The sequence below is a fragment of the Leucopleurus acutus genome, assembly GCF_964270905.1.
Source record: "Leucopleurus acutus genome assembly, chromosome: X".
Lineage (NCBI taxonomy): Eukaryota > Metazoa > Chordata > Mammalia > Artiodactyla > Delphinidae > Leucopleurus > Leucopleurus acutus.
The window spans coordinates 111,543,859-111,558,337 of NC_139148.1; the positions used below are offsets into that span (position 1 = coordinate 111,543,859).

Below are 14,479 nucleotides of genomic sequence, written 5' to 3' on the forward strand. Positions count from 1 at the left end.
ATGGTCCCACTTCTGGTTTCGGGACTCTGGTCAGTGAGATAAAGGGCTTGAGTCGGCCGTATGTCAGGTTGACTGGCCGAAGGACTGGCAATGGTTGCCATGAGATGGCAGGGTAGGGACTTTTCTCTGCTTGTTCAACCCAAGAGCCGTCTGCATCAGAATCTCTGGAGACTGAAGCTGGGACTTCCTTCCTCCCTAGGGGCCGGCAGGGGCTGCGATTGCTGTAAGAGCAGGTCACGTGACGGGGCTTCCTGTATGCTGCTGCCGCCGGGTGTCCATGGCCCGCACCCCCAAGCTGCCAGTGCAGCAGTCAGAGTGGCAGCCGGAGGCTCAGTCCATGCCGTGCCCCCTGGACGGTGCCGGCGAGGCTGAGCAAGAGGCCTCCGCATCTCGATACCTACGAGCGCAGGGGCGGAGCATCACCAGGGTAGAGGACCATGTTGCGCCGTAAGCCCTCCAACGCCAGCGAGAAGGAGCCCACGCAGAAGAAAAAGGTGAGGAGCATCTTTGGGAGCTCACTGCTTCCTTCCCTCTCTCAACCCAGCCTCTCCGGGACTCACGGAAGTGGGAAGAGCCGAAGGCCTTCTGTTGAGTCTGTAGGTGAGGGCCATACTCCCAAGGGCATGGGACGTGGGCCCAAAGGTAACTAGAGTAACAGAAGTACAGAAGAGACTTCCCAAATTCTAGAGAAACGGAGTTACAGAACACATTCTTAGAAGTCTAAAAGTTGTAGGATTCAACCCTACGATGATAAGATAGAGACTTAAAATTGGGGACTAGAATCCTAGACTAGAATTCGAGAATTATAAAATACAATTCTCAAGTTGAACCCTAAGACCGTACTTAATTCTCTGTTCCCTACACCGGGCCCGCCACCGGGAGCCATCTCACTCAGAGGGCCCCGCTGGGCCGCCCAGCCAGGAGCCATGATGCTCCCAGGGCCCCCGCCCTTTGGCCAGAGCCCAGGCTCTGCTCACTTGGTTCAGCTCTGTTGTAGATCCCGGGGCCCAAAGGAGAGGGGGCCCACCTGAAGATGGGGCCCAGCGTGATTTCCAGATTTAAGGAAAGGGCCTCCAAACCTGCAGTGGGATGCTGGGGGCGTACAGGTTCTTCCCAGGTGGAGAGAAATTATTTGTGAAGAATGAGAAATGAAGGTGCTGAGACGATGAGTAGGAGGGAGGGCTGAGGAGGAAAAAATTCTGAGGGGCTCATCTTCCTGGAGTCTTGAGGCCAGACTAGAAGATTCCTTGAAGGCTCTGCCACATTTAGGTTTCTCTAGTTGGATCTGAGGATTTCTAGACTTAATTTTTTGACTCGATCGTCAGATCCTCCCGGGCAATCAGCAAGTACGTTCCGCACATCCAGCAGGAGCCTAGGACCATCCCAAAGCAGGCCTGAACCAGGTCCAAGAGGCCAGGCGTAGCCACAGGCCAAGGTCCAGGGCCTCCAGGCCCTCACTGCACCCCACTGGTTTCCCCTGGAGCCCAGCTCAGGTGCTCCGTGGGGGAGCCCCTTTGTCAGGGGAGTAGCTTCCAGACGGAGACTGAACCAGCTGAGAAGCCGAGCATCAGGGCACTGGGGTGTACATCCTGCCCCATCTCAGGTCCTGGGGTGGCTGCCACTCCCAGCTGTACTCTCCCCACTCCAACTGCTTCTCTAAGGTTGCAGTGGAGGTGGGCGGGTGGGAAAGAGATTCATGAATCTTCTCACAGGCTCTGTCACCCCTGTCCAAGCCCCACACGGCGCCAGCCCCCGGCAGACTTACCACTGGCTGTCACTGCTCAGTGAGTGGGTCCACTTCCCCTTGCTGTCCGGCTGATGGGGGTGGGAAGCAGAGACCGCCCTACACACTGCTGGGCCCCAAACCACAGGGGAGCTGAGCTGGAGGAAAGAGTCTGAGAAAGAGCTAACACTGCAACGCTGGCACGCTGTGCCGCCTCAGGTGGAAGTGCCCAGAGGCTCACAGAAGCCAGAAGTCCCGTCTTCTTTCCCCACTTCCATTATCCAGATTCTGTATTTGGTGACTGGGCCTCTGGGATTTCCCACAGGCCTCTCCCCGGAGAGTCAAGGCCATTGTGGCACTCTGAGGACCATGTCCTCTAGGGCAGCATCGTCCAGGCAAAGCCTACCTCACCCCTGCAGAGCCTGGGCCAGCCTCCAGAGCCACTCTCCAAGGCCCATCCCATGGGAGTGCCCTTAGAAAAGCCAACTTTCCAGAAGGTGGAGACGGCATCTTCCCCAGGCCCGGGGGCAGCAGCGTGGCTCCTGCACTGTGACTTGGGCAAGTCCCTTTCCCTCAGAGGCCAAGGTGACGTGGTGGAGGGAAAGCACAAAGGCAAGAGAGGCCTCCCTTTCCTGTCCCTCTCCTCCTTTCGGGCCTACCAAGTGGAGAATGTGCTGGGCAGAGGACAAGAAAGCAGAGTTGGAATCTACCAGGTTCCAGCTGTAGGACCCTGGACAGTTCACTGACCTTTCTTGGGCCTAAGTTTCGTCACCTCGGAAAAGGGAGATAGTTCCTGATCTGCCCACCTCAGGAGGGTGTGGATTGCCTGGAACAATACGTGTGAGTGCACTGTGTCACATGTGTACATGTGTCCACGAGAGGGTGTACGCTACAGGCGTGGGTGGGGGTGGGGAACCCGCTGCAAGGACCGAGCTTCGGTCCCAGCCCTGAAGTGGAGAAAACAACACCTAACAGCTCAGCAGGTGCCAGGTGCTGTGCTGTGCACTCCACCCATCCCTTAGCCCGTTGGCTCTTCACGACAACCTTGTGAAGTAGGGCAGGCATTGTCTTCATTTTATGCCTGAGGCTCAGGGAGGTGAAGCGACTTACCCGAGGTCACACAGCTAGTAAACTGCAGAGCAGGGATCTAAGCCAGATTTGTTGGTGTCCAGGGTCTTGACCCCTTCTCCCTCTACTCTCTTGTCTCCCTACTGATCTCAAAAGCACTGGTAGAGTCTGATGAGCATAAAAGACTCAGCCTATCGGCAGGAGAGCTCTGCAGGGCAGGTCCAGATGGCCAGGGGATGAGTGACCTTCAAAGCAGCAGAGCAGAGTCGGAACAGGCCCTCTAGGATGGTGGGCTCAGGATGTGTCACCTGCTATGCATCATGAAGGATTGGGGAGACGCCCGGGATGGGGGGAGCAATACCCCTTGGCTGCCTTTTGGAGACTTTTGCCTCCATCAAGTGTCTCTCTGCACTCTCTTTGGTCTGTTGGAGTGTAGGTAGTCGACAGGGGTTTGTCCTGGGACCTACCTCCCCTAAGGATGGTCCTACCCCATCACACCCCTACTTTTCGCTACATCCCAGACCTCTCACCAGGAGAAATGGAGAGGAATCAAGGCTCCCATTCGAGTGTGCAGCTGTCCCGTCCTTCCAGTCTCTCCCTGCTCCTCTGTTCCCCAATCCCAGCACACTACTTCCCCCAGGCTCCCTTCCTACAGCACACATCTGGCATCCCCCTCCACACCAGCATGCAATTCATATTTCCAGTGGCTCTTCATTGCCCACAGGCTGATGCCATGGCTGGCAAGGGCCTTCTGTGGCCTTTTATGCTCCGCTGCCCACCCCAAGCACTGGCGTACCCACCATTCCATCGCCACGCTTGGAACATCCCTAACTCCCACTCTTGACAAACCCTTCTCAACTCCACCTGGAGAAATCCTGGCTCCCCTGCTACAGCCCAGCTCAAATGTGCCTCCTTCTCCGCGAAGCCCTCCGGAGCCCTTCTTCCTCCATGCCCCCACCTGCTCTCCTGGTAGCTTCCTCCAAACAACGCTTGCAGTCGCCATTGCCCTTAATCCACTTCTATACTAGGGGGCAACTTCTTGAGCTCTGAGCACAGGAACAAGCACGGGCTTCCGGAGTCACAGACATGGGTTCAAAGCCCTGTTCCTCCCACTGTCAGCTGTGCCACTCCACCTAGGATGCGTCATTTCTCCGATTCTGTGTGCCCAGATGGGAAGCGTGATGTAAAGACAGGGCTGCAGTGAAGCTGAAGTGAGCGGACACACACAAAGTGCTTGGCAGGGCACTGGGAACAGGGGCGGTGTTTGACCCCTCGTTACCGGATTCCCACACATGCACAGGCCTGTGCCCAGTGCCCAGAGGGCGCTCGGTCTTAGGAAGCAGGGGAAGAAGATGCCAGTGGGGGCAGGGTGAGGCTCTGAGGGGGTGATCAGGGAAGGCTTCCTGCAGGGGGCAGTGCCTTTAAAACCGGATTTGAAAAACCTTTTTTATTGAAGTATAATATCCGTAGAAAAAGTGCATAAATCATAAATGTAGCACTCAGTGGAGTTCCATTCAGTGAACATCCCCATGTAGGCAGCACCCAGATCAAACAGAACACTTCCAACACTCTAGAAGCTTCCCTCATGCCCCTGCCCAAAGGCCACCACTCTTCTGACTTCCATGGATTAGTTTTGCCGGGTTTTGAACTTTCTGTACGGGGAACCATATAATATACTCTGGTGGTGGGTCCCTTCTGCCCAGCGGTGTAGCCGTGAGAGTCACCGTATTGTTGGGGAGAGTTGCACGAAGCTCATTGCCATGTGCTCTTCCCTCATGGGACTCGGCCACAATTTGCAAATCCACTCTACAGCTGCTGAGCATTTGAGTTGTTTCCAGTTAAACTGGATTCTGAAGGATGGGAAAAACTATGGTTGACACAGAGAAGGGCAGAGTGTTCCAGGTGGGGAATGCAAGGGCTAAGAGCCTGGAGGTGGGCTGTTGGAAAGGCTAAGTAAGCCTCCCTGAACGTGCCTCGCGGGGCTGCTGCATCCCATGCTCACCCCTGTCATCCGCACAACAACCCAGTGAGGTGTGTGCTCCGGTCTTCATTTCACCCATGAGGAAACGGAAGCCCAGGGAAGTTGAGGAATTGACCCAGCTTTACACAGCTCGTCAATGGCAGAAGCAAGATGTGAACTCTCGCTAGCCGACACCAGGTGAAGAGACTGATGTTCGGGGAGGTCAGATAACTCACCGAAGGCCACACATCCCAGAGCTGAACTCAGCAATGTGTGACGCCAAAAAAGTAGTTCTTTCCAAGAGGCCCATATCCTCCCCTTAGATATGAAAAAGTGGCCGACGTGTACGGTACAACCTCCCACCCAGGACCCCCAGGAAGGTCTCACCCTAAAGGGAGGCCAGGCAGAAAATCCAAAAGGGCCCAAGGATGTCCACTCACACCTGGCTGGGGGGGGGGTCACTTCAGGTTCACCGAAAGGTATTCAGGATATTTGAGGCCGCCCCTGAGTTTAGAGGTGGGCGGGGCAAGAGGCCCCCCGGGGCAAACAGCCCTCACCCTTAGTCACCCAAAGAACTTGTCTAGTTCTTTCCCCGTCCCTGGGCTGAGGAGTGGCCTGCCAGGCCCATGTCCCGGCGCCACCCACATGGTCCTTTTAGGTGGTTTTCTCCCATTTTGAGCTAAAGCTGGGACAGAGGGGCCCCGACACAAGGTCCCAGGAGCCAAAAATCACTTTCCCAGCCACCCCCAACCCCGACTGAGCTTAATGACAGAAAAAGGCAAGAACTGCAATTAGAGGGCAGCCTGGCGGTGAGTCCACTCTTCCTCAGCAAAGCCCACCTCCAGCCCCACGCCTGCCCTCCTGCTGGCTTTCCAGGATCACTGGTCCCTGGGGCTTCAGGGGAGACTCCTGGGATTGGGACGGGTGGAGGGGAGGCCACAATAGGCCCCATCGGCCTAAAAATAGCACCCCAGCCTGCCCTCCTTGGGCCCAGGCCAGCCTGGTGCCCATCCTCTCTTTCTTCCCTCTTTTCCAGGCAATAAAAGGAGGAAGTTATCCAGGCAGCTGCCTCTTAGCCATACAAGAGGAGGAAATGAATGGAAGGTGGAGGAGAGAAGGGGAAAGCAAGGAAGAAAAAGAGGAAAGAATAGCGGGCAGGGAAAACCAGGGAAGGAGGATGGAGGAGATGCAGGGAACAGGAGCGGTCACCCCACCGCCGTGCTTTCCCCTCCCTGTAACCCCTCAGCCCCCTTTCCCAGCTCCCCAGCATCCTGCGGAAGAGGCTTTCTCCCTGAGGCTGCAAATGCCTCACCCAGGAGGCCTTCATGGTGGTGGTGTCTGCTTGGCCTGACCACTGACCTAGTTTCTGGTCATCTAGCTTGCTGTGACCTCTAGGAAGGTGTGGCCGCTGTCCCTGCCTGCCGACTTGCTTTTGGTCAAGACCCACCAAGAGAACTGAAGTGTTCCGCTGCAGTCCCCAGGAGCCGGGGCTAGTTGTGTGTATGCTGAGGGGGCAGGTGACACTGCCCCTGCCCTGGGGGATTGTCACTGGACCCCCCTTTTGTAGGAAAGAGGATGTGAAACTTTCAGCTTTGAGCGGGTCTGGGGCTTCGGTTCCCCAAGCCCTTATCTCTGGTGTCTGCCGCCGACCCGCTCTGTCTGTCTGGCCATCTGTGAACTCTGGTTCCTGTGTGTATCTCTGGTCTTGACTGTTGCTCTTGATTCGGGCTCAGCCTCCACCTCTTGTATCTAAAGTTGGCCCTCCTCACCTGGCCCGGGTTTCTCCTGGTATTCTGCCATGTGCGTGGCACGTACAGTTAAGAAAAGCTCATTTCCTGAAAACAGGCTTGTCAGCACTGTCGACTGAAAAAAATTGCATAACCTAAAAGGTGAGAATTATGCTTTATTCGGCAGACTTTCTGAGGACTTCAAGCCCCGGAGGCGGCCTCTCAGAGAGCTCTGAGGGACTGCTCTCTAGAGGTAAGGGAGAAGCCAGGATATACAGGGGTTTTTGCAGCAAAGACCAGGTAGTGGGAACATCAAAAGATTACTGTTAGTTCAAGGAAACCAGATATCCCAAGTAGTTGAATTTAGCACTTTTCTGTGTATGGGAAGATGCAAGAGTCGGGGCTTATTGAAATCATTCCTTTGCTATGCAAAGATAAGGGCTAGTATCTTTCCCACCCTGTGTCTCCTCAGGGTGCACCACTGGGGGCTTCACAGAGGGCAGCCCGTTTGTCTCCATCCTGAGTTCCCTCGGGGCTCACCATCAGGGCAGCGGTAGTGGTCGATGGCTTGCTGGCCGCAGCATCCTTTGTTTGCTGATATGGCCGGCAGCATTTTTCATTCACAGCACAAACAATAGGTCGGGCCTACAAGTCTGTGAACACTGGCACACGTCTAGTGTAGCCAGCTCGTTGCATTAGCAGCTAAGTTAAGTTAAAAGCAGAGATGAAGACAGAGAAAATGGCAGCTTTCTTTTACGATATTCACCCCAATCATTTGTGTCTCAAATCTGCGGGGAAACCTTCTCTGAATCAGTCTGTCCTGTGGCTTTCCAGAACGCGTAATGCCAGGTCTTACTGGCCCCTGGGGGGATTGTCTTCCTCTTCTTGGGACACAGATGCATCAGCCTGGAGGCCCCAGTGTGTTTGCCACGATCACCATCACAGGAAAGCATGCTTGGGGAAGACAGAGTCTGGAGGCCAGGCTGCGGGGTTTGGGAGGGTTTGCCCTGTTATATAAATAAAGGTGATGCTGCGGTTCGTGCTGAGATATGTCTCCAGTAGGAGCTACGCGTTTACTCAGACTCATTTAGTCTTTCCCCACAGGGTTCTGGGGACCAGACTTCAGGTACTGGCGGAAAGCCGGGCTTAGTCTGAGGCCTGACCGGGGTGGAGGCTCCTGAGGCGAGGAGCTTGCTCTGCGGCCTGCTTTAGGGGCCGCTCACAGCTAAAGAACAGGATGAAGCCCGGTAGCCAGCAGGACGTCTTGTAGCTTCACCTCCTTAGCCCCGTGGCCCTGTCCAGCCCTGGGGTACATGCGGTGTGTTGGGAGCAGGGACAGCTTTTTGCTCCTTACTCGGCCACCATTTTTAGTGCCACTGATGGCAACACCTCTGCTTCTTCCAGCTCTCGCTTCAGCGCTCCAGCAGCTTCAAAGATTTTGCCAAATCCAAACCCAGCTCCCCAGTGGTGAGCGAGAAGGAATTTAATCTGGATGATAATGTGAGTTTCAGAGTCTCCTTGGGGGGATCTGGTTGCCGGCCCTGGGTGGGGTAATGGTGGGGAGGTGGGGGGAAGACCCTTTTAGGATTGTTGAGGCAAAGTCTTTTTAAATACAATGGGCCCACATCTCTCACCCAGCAAAATTCTGGGCCCTAAAACCTCACCTGCATTCTTTTTGATTGCAAATTAATTGTCAATTTAAATGCAAATGAATAGGGCCAATTTAAATACAAACGAATAGGGCCTAGGACAGGTCTGGGGCTAAAAGGGAAGGGATGGGGAGCTCTCTTTCCCACCCCTCCGGCATCTGCCAGGACCCAAAAGCCGCCTTCTGCTCCCAAGTCGTGGACCCAGACATGGTCACCAGGGTTCCTGGACCTGCACATTTATTGTCACAGATTCCAGAAGATGACTCAGGTGTTCCGCCCCCAGAGGATGCTGGAAAGAGCAGCAAAAAGCTGGGGAAGAAGTGGAGGGCCGTGATTTCCCGAACCATGAACAGGAAGATGGGCAAGATGATGGTGAAGGCCCTGTCGGAGGAGATGGTGAGGCCTGGGACCCATGGGAGAGGGGACAGGGAGGACAGGCACCGCTCTGGTAGGGTTTGAGCACGGCCACTGTGACAGCCACGCTCAGGTAACGATGCCTGGCCCCATACAAGCAGGAAGGTCACCTTGGGAAGGGAGCTCCCTCAGCCATGGACAAGGCAGGAAGGTATGGTCCTGAGGAAGCAGTAGTGGGATCTGAGGAGGGATGAAGTTCTGGGTAACAGAAGCTTCCTGGGCAGGCAGGTCTGAGGAGATGAGATCACATAGCGCAAATTCATCCACCGCAAACTTTTGCTTGGAACCAGCCCCTGTGATTGGGAAGGCTTGATTCAAAGAGGCCCTATGAAAGAAAATCGAGAAGGCTGGCTTTGGCCCAGGGAGGGAGGGCAGAACACACAGCTGTGGGGCAGGCACGTCCAAGTTGCTAAAGTGACACAGCGAGTCTGGTTTGCTCCTGGTTCTTGGAGGAGGTGCCCTGGCAGCAGTGTGCTAACTGGCTCATGCCAGCTCTGGATAGCAGTTGGTCAAATTTTCGGGTATTTTGTGAGCCAGGTGTGAGATACAACCATTACTGAAAATTAACTTCTACCAACTTAGAATTAAATCTATATTTTAAAAATAAAAAGACTAAAGTCAGTCTTCAAAACTCATTTCCTAATTCTTGTACTACCTTTCACTGTCCTCTGTGCCCTTGAGGTTACTGGCATCTACAGTCTTTGGGGGGTGGAAATAGCCGATGATGCTACTCATTCAGTGACACCAGAGTGGTAGCTCTCTGTTGGCCACGGTGGGGAATATTTACAATACAGGAGCTGGCAACTTCTACAGATCAGGGCTTTTATTGCCATTGAGTCATCTGTGAAAGTTACCACCGCACTGAGGTGTGGGGAGGCCCAGGAGCCCTAGTGTCAGACCGACTTATCTGTGGGCTCCTGCGTGGCCTCGGGAACGTTCCTCCATTACTGCTCATCTGTAAACTTGGGACGATGGAGCACATATCCTCAAGTGAGGATTAAATGAAATCCTCTGTCTGGCACATAGGAGCACAGTCAAAAGTAGTGACTCTCCAGCGCCGTGGTCTGCCTGGCTACGCCCTAGTAACAGCTCTGAGTCTCAGTTCTGGCACTGAGGCCTTTTCTGTGTGTAAGTTGGCACTTCGAGCTGACAAAGTGCATTCACACAGCACCCCCGTTGAGCCTCATTCCATGACGTGGGCAGGGCAAGGACTGTCAGTCCCGCTTCGCGAAAGAGGAAACTAGGGCCCAGAGGGCGCCATGCAGCCCGCAAGAGGCAGAGCTGGGGCTCCAGCCAGGCCCCAGTTCTCCCTGGAGCCCAGGCCCATTTCCTCTGCACCCGGGGCTGCTCAGGGCTTGCTGCCTCTCCTCCCCTCCAGGGAGATACTCTGGAGGAGGGCTCAGCCTCCCCGACGTCTCCGGACTGCAGCCTGGACAGCCCCGGCCCTGAGAAGATGGCGCTGGCCTTTTCTGAGCAAGAGGAGACGCAGCTCCCAGCACTCAGCCGCCAGGCATCCACAGGTGAGGAGGGGAGGAGGGGCACACCTGCTGAGTCTGGAGGAAAGGGCGGGGTCTGGGAGGGGGTGGTAAAGAGAAATGAACCTTTACTGTCAGCCTGCTGGGACCTTTCCCAGCCCTCTTCACGTTAAATCTTCACAACAATCTCATGGGGCCGGTACTATTATTATCCCCACTTTATTGATGTGAAAACAGGCTCAGGGAGGTTAAGTGACTTGCCCAAGGTGACCCAGGCTTGAACTTAGTTCTGCCCTAGAGGAGCCTCCACTTGCTGGAGGGCCCCAAGGGCACAGGAAGAACCCCATTGCCCTCTTGGACCAGCCCTCCCCCAACCTTCCAAGGGGAGCTAGAGGCTACGGCTCCCTGGGCCTCTGACCTCCGAGGCTCAGGTGAGGGAATAGGGTCTCCAGCTGTGAAGACTCAGCCTCATGGACACCAGCCCTTGGTTTGCTGGGCTCAGGGTGCCACTTGGCATCTTCTAGATGTCCGTGGGACTGGACAGGAGCTTCCAGCAGCCCTGCCTGGACAAGGGGCTGCAGGCTTTGCGCTGCAGACCTACAGAGGCACTGTCGTTCTCTTCCCTTCGGATTAGTTCCAAGTTCTCTGATCTTTCTCTGGCTCCAAAGACACCTCCCTATCCCCATTGAAAGCCACTTAGGCCCTCATCCTGCCCTTCCCAGAGAGAAAGTCTTGAGTTTCCGTGTGATGTTGTAACTCGACACAGAGTCTTATTAAGTAGAGAAAGTAAAATATTGATGCACGATGTGGCTTCCTGGGTGGAAGGTGGCTTCCAGGAGCACTGGAGGGGGAGTCAGGAAGCCTGGAGTCTAACAGACCCAGTGCTGCCAATTATAAGGTGAGAGGCCTTGGGCAGGTCACTTGGCCTGTCTGGCCTCAGTTTTCCTCATCTGTTCATTGGGGTGTTGGCCCAGTTGTTCTCTAGAGACCCTCCCAATTTGCCCAGTCTTTGATCTGTGAGCCATTCCTCCTTCTATGGTCAACTATTTTCATGCCTGGGATGCCAGGAGGGAAGCTATGCTCCTCCGGGGTGGCAGAGGGGTTGGGTCAGAATCCCTTCTGCAGTGTGAGACTTACTAGAGCTCAGTTTTCTTCCCCAGCATGTATCCTTGGGATTTCTAGCCAGACCCCGTGGAAGGTACCTGCTGGGCACTGCCGCAGCTGTCCGGGGACAAAGGTGACCTTCCTCCCTGCCCCATTTCCTGCAGGCAGTGAGCTCTGCAGCCCCAGCCCAGGCTCTGGCAGCTTCGGGGAGGAACCACCTGCCCCCCAGTACACAGGGCCCTTCTGTGGCCGGGCACGAGTCCACACCGACTTCACTCCCAGCCCGTATGACCATGATTCACTGAAACTGCAGGTAAGGTTGGCATCCAGGCCCCTGCTGAGCCTGGCAGGCTGTACCCCATACAGGTAGAGGGTACAGGAGGCCAAGGGGCCACCTCGCCCCCGCTCTGTTCTGCTCTGCTCTCCTCCCACAGAAGGGAGATGTGATCCAGATCATCGAAAAGCCGCCTGTGGGCACGTGGCTGGGCCTGCTCAATGGCAGGCTGGGCTCTTTCAAGTTCATCTACGTGGACGTGCTGCCCGAGGAGGCTGTGGGACCTGCCCGCCCCAGCCGCCGACAGAGCAAGGGCAAGAGGCCCAAGCCCAAGACTCTGCATGAGCTGCTGGAGCGCATCGGCCTTGAGGTTTGAGCTGGGACCTAGTCTAGTGTCTAGGAGCAAGGGATGGGGGCCAGGGCAGGTCAGCTCTGCGGGGAGAGACAGGTCGTAGGTGGGGGCAGCTTGTAAGCGGCCGCGCTGGTGGCCTGCTTCTGCCCACAGGAGCACACGTCCACCCTGCTGCTCAATGGCTACCAGACGCTGGAGGACTTCAAAGAGCTGCGGGAAACACACCTCAATGAGCTGAATATCATGGACCCACAGCATCGGGCCAAGCTGCTCACGGCTGCTGAGCTGCTGCTAGACTACGACAGTGAGTGGCCTTAGGAGCGGGGGAGGGGGCGTGAGCGCTGGAGTTGGGCGTGTTAGGCGGGGAGGCCTGCCCGGGTCCTGCCCCAGCAGCCCTCTGCAGTGCGCAGGCACTTTCCACACTTGAATTCCAGTCTCAGGCAGAGCTTGTGATGAGAAGGGGTTTTAGGAACGATCGGGCTCAACCCCCTTTGGATTCAAACGGGAGACTTAGGGCCGGAGAAGATACGGCATGGACTCGAGGCCTTCACGTTGGGTAATGACAGAGCCACGATTCGAGAGCAGGTGTCCTGGCTACTAGCTCAGTGCTGAAGAAGTTTGAGCTCCTGGGCGGGAGAGCTGGCCTGGAAACCACTCCCACCAGAAGGGCCGAGAAAGGGCAGGGGTGCTTGGTGGGTGACCAGAAGAAGAGACGGCCTCCAGCGGGCTTCTCAGGGTCCCTCCACCCACATGGGGCCCCCAGGGTTTCTGAAGCCCCTCCCAGCTAAGGGCCAAGCCCCCCACATTCCTCTCCCTCCCTGGCCCCTGGCAGCCGGCAGCGAGGAGGCGGAAGAGGGCGCCGAGAGCGGCCAGGATCCAGTGGCGCACACGGTGGCAGAGCCCAAGGTGGACATCCCGCGTGACTCGGGCTGCTTCGAGGGCTCAGAGAGCGGGCGCGACGAAGCAGAGCTGGTGGGTGCCGAGGAGCAGCTACACGGCCTCTCCCTGGCCGGGGCACCTTGAGGCAGCAGTGTGGGCCGAGGCTGGGCCTGAGCAGCCCAGGCCGCGGGGCTGGACCCAGCCTTCCGCGGTGGCCCCGGGCCAGAGGACTGGCACCGAGCCTGGCCCCGCTCCCCCAGGGGTGCCTAGGTCAGCAGAGGCCGGCCGAGCCCTACAGGCGCGGCTGGAGTGCACGACAAGCTGAGCCGCCGAAGCCAGGCCGCCTCCCTCCACCAGCTACCTGACAGCACAACCCTTCCAGCTGCGGCCAGAGCAGGGGGGGCACTGAGGGGGCACCGGGCCCATGCCCCTCACCACCAAGGCCTCCAAACCCTCCTTGCCTCCACACCACCTTCCCCTGTCGCGCTGCTCCTGAAAAGGGGGCCGAGTCGGTGGTTCAGGTCAATCTCAATACCCTAGGGAACCTGGTCATCGAAGAGGACTCTAATTGATCACAGGTGAATCCAGATTCTCTAAATAAGGTTTGAAGCCACATGTACATGTATCTTTCCTACTTTCCTTCACCTTAATTCTCTTACAGGTTTAGCCACTAAATCACTGTGCCACTTGAACTGAGTGCCTTCCTCAATCTGGGTCTAGGACGGGTCAGGATAAGAATGGATAGTTGCTGAGGGCCAACTCTGACATTCTGTGATATTAAACGTCTGCTGTCCCGTTACCTGTGGCCCAGGACACCAGTGGGGCTTACTAAGGGGGCTGGAGGGGCCTTGGGCTCCCAAATGAGACATCTCCTGCTCATCCGTTCCATACTTCCCCACGTAACTCAAGCCAAGCTGCAACTCCCCCAGCTTAAAACAATGCCCACACCTCAGACAACAAGCGCCCTCCCCTTCCACTCCCAGCCCCTTAAATGACACTTCCCCCAAGGCCAATGGCAGATGGCCCGACCTGACTTCCAAGGGCAGACCGGCCCCTCAGAAGCAAGACTTGGCCTCTCATGTGGGTCCTTACAAGCAAAGAAAGCACAAAGCTTGATACTGGGGAGTCCACTGTCCCACCTTTACTCTGCTAAAGGTTTTGATGGACCTTGAGCTCCAGAAGGGGAGGGAGAGTCAAGGATCCTGGTACTTGACCCCAGTGCCAAGTCTATGCCCAGAATTCCCAGAGTAACCCTTTCCTGGGGCCCAACTGGCCTGAGGGCAAACAGTGCCCGCCATGTCTTGGACTGCCTGTTTAGTGGACACTTTTGGACCTAGTCCCAGGAGCTCTGGTAGAAGCCATCTTGGGGGAGCGGTTTGGGTGTAAATATGAGGGGGGTGAAGGGAGATGGGTTGGTAGCAATAAACAGGTAGAACTAAATTACCGTCTCCGGTTATCTTTCCTATGGAGAGAGCGTTGGGCGGGCGGGCGGGCGGGTGGAACAGACCAGTCTCCTTCAAAGCTGGACTCAGCAAAATGTTCTCCACTGTCAGGGCCGTCTGTCCCTTCCCCAAAGATGCTCAGTGCCCTTGACCCTGCTGACCACTAACCAGCCCTCCTCAGAGCACTGGCTCCCGTGGCCACCAGCTTGCTGGGGTCTGAGGGTGGGGGGTAGCTATTCCCCTCTTCCTAGAACTATTCATTGCCCACCCTGCCCCCCGCACCCCGCGACAAAGGGCCTGCTCCGAGGGCTGTCCAAGAGAGGGAGATCTGCAGTGAGCAGGACCTTCCCTCTGAGGTCACCTCTTCCTGGGTCCCACCGCGTGCCCACTGAAGCTACACCATCTCCTGGGA

The 14,479-nt window shown here is 56.3% G+C and overlaps 1 protein-coding gene across 1 annotated transcript; it reads left to right on the forward strand.

Moving 5' to 3' along the window:
• Window positions 1-362: 362 nt before the first annotated feature.
• Window positions 363-13,971, forward strand: SASH3 (SAM and SH3 domain containing 3). The gene is made up of 8 exons (XM_082864687.1): window positions 363-494; window positions 7,883-7,978; window positions 8,377-8,523; window positions 9,920-10,061; window positions 11,285-11,433; window positions 11,555-11,764; window positions 11,900-12,050; window positions 12,579-13,971. The coding sequence occupies exons 1-8, from the start codon at window positions 438-440 to the stop codon at window positions 12,767-12,769; spliced, it is 1,143 nt and encodes a 380-aa protein (XP_082720813.1). The 5' UTR covers window positions 363-437; the 3' UTR covers window positions 12,770-13,971.
• The last annotated feature ends 508 nt before the right edge of the window (window positions 13,972-14,479 follow it).

What these genes read in the sequence shown, in the direction of transcription:
- SASH3 (XM_082864687.1), top strand. Translation starts at nt 438, where the DNA reads ATGTTGCGCCGTAAGCCCTCCAACGCCAGCGAGAAGGAGCCCACGCAG. An exon ending in AGCCCACGCAGAAGAAAAAG is followed by an intron (nt 495 to 7,882) that starts GTGAGGAGCATC and finishes TGCTTCTTCCAG; the next exon opens with CTCTCGCTTCAGCGCTCCAG. An exon ending in TGGAGCGCATCGGCCTTGAG is followed by an intron (nt 11,765 to 11,899) that starts GTTTGAGCTGGG and finishes TTCTGCCCACAG; the next exon opens with GAGCACACGTCCACCCTGCT.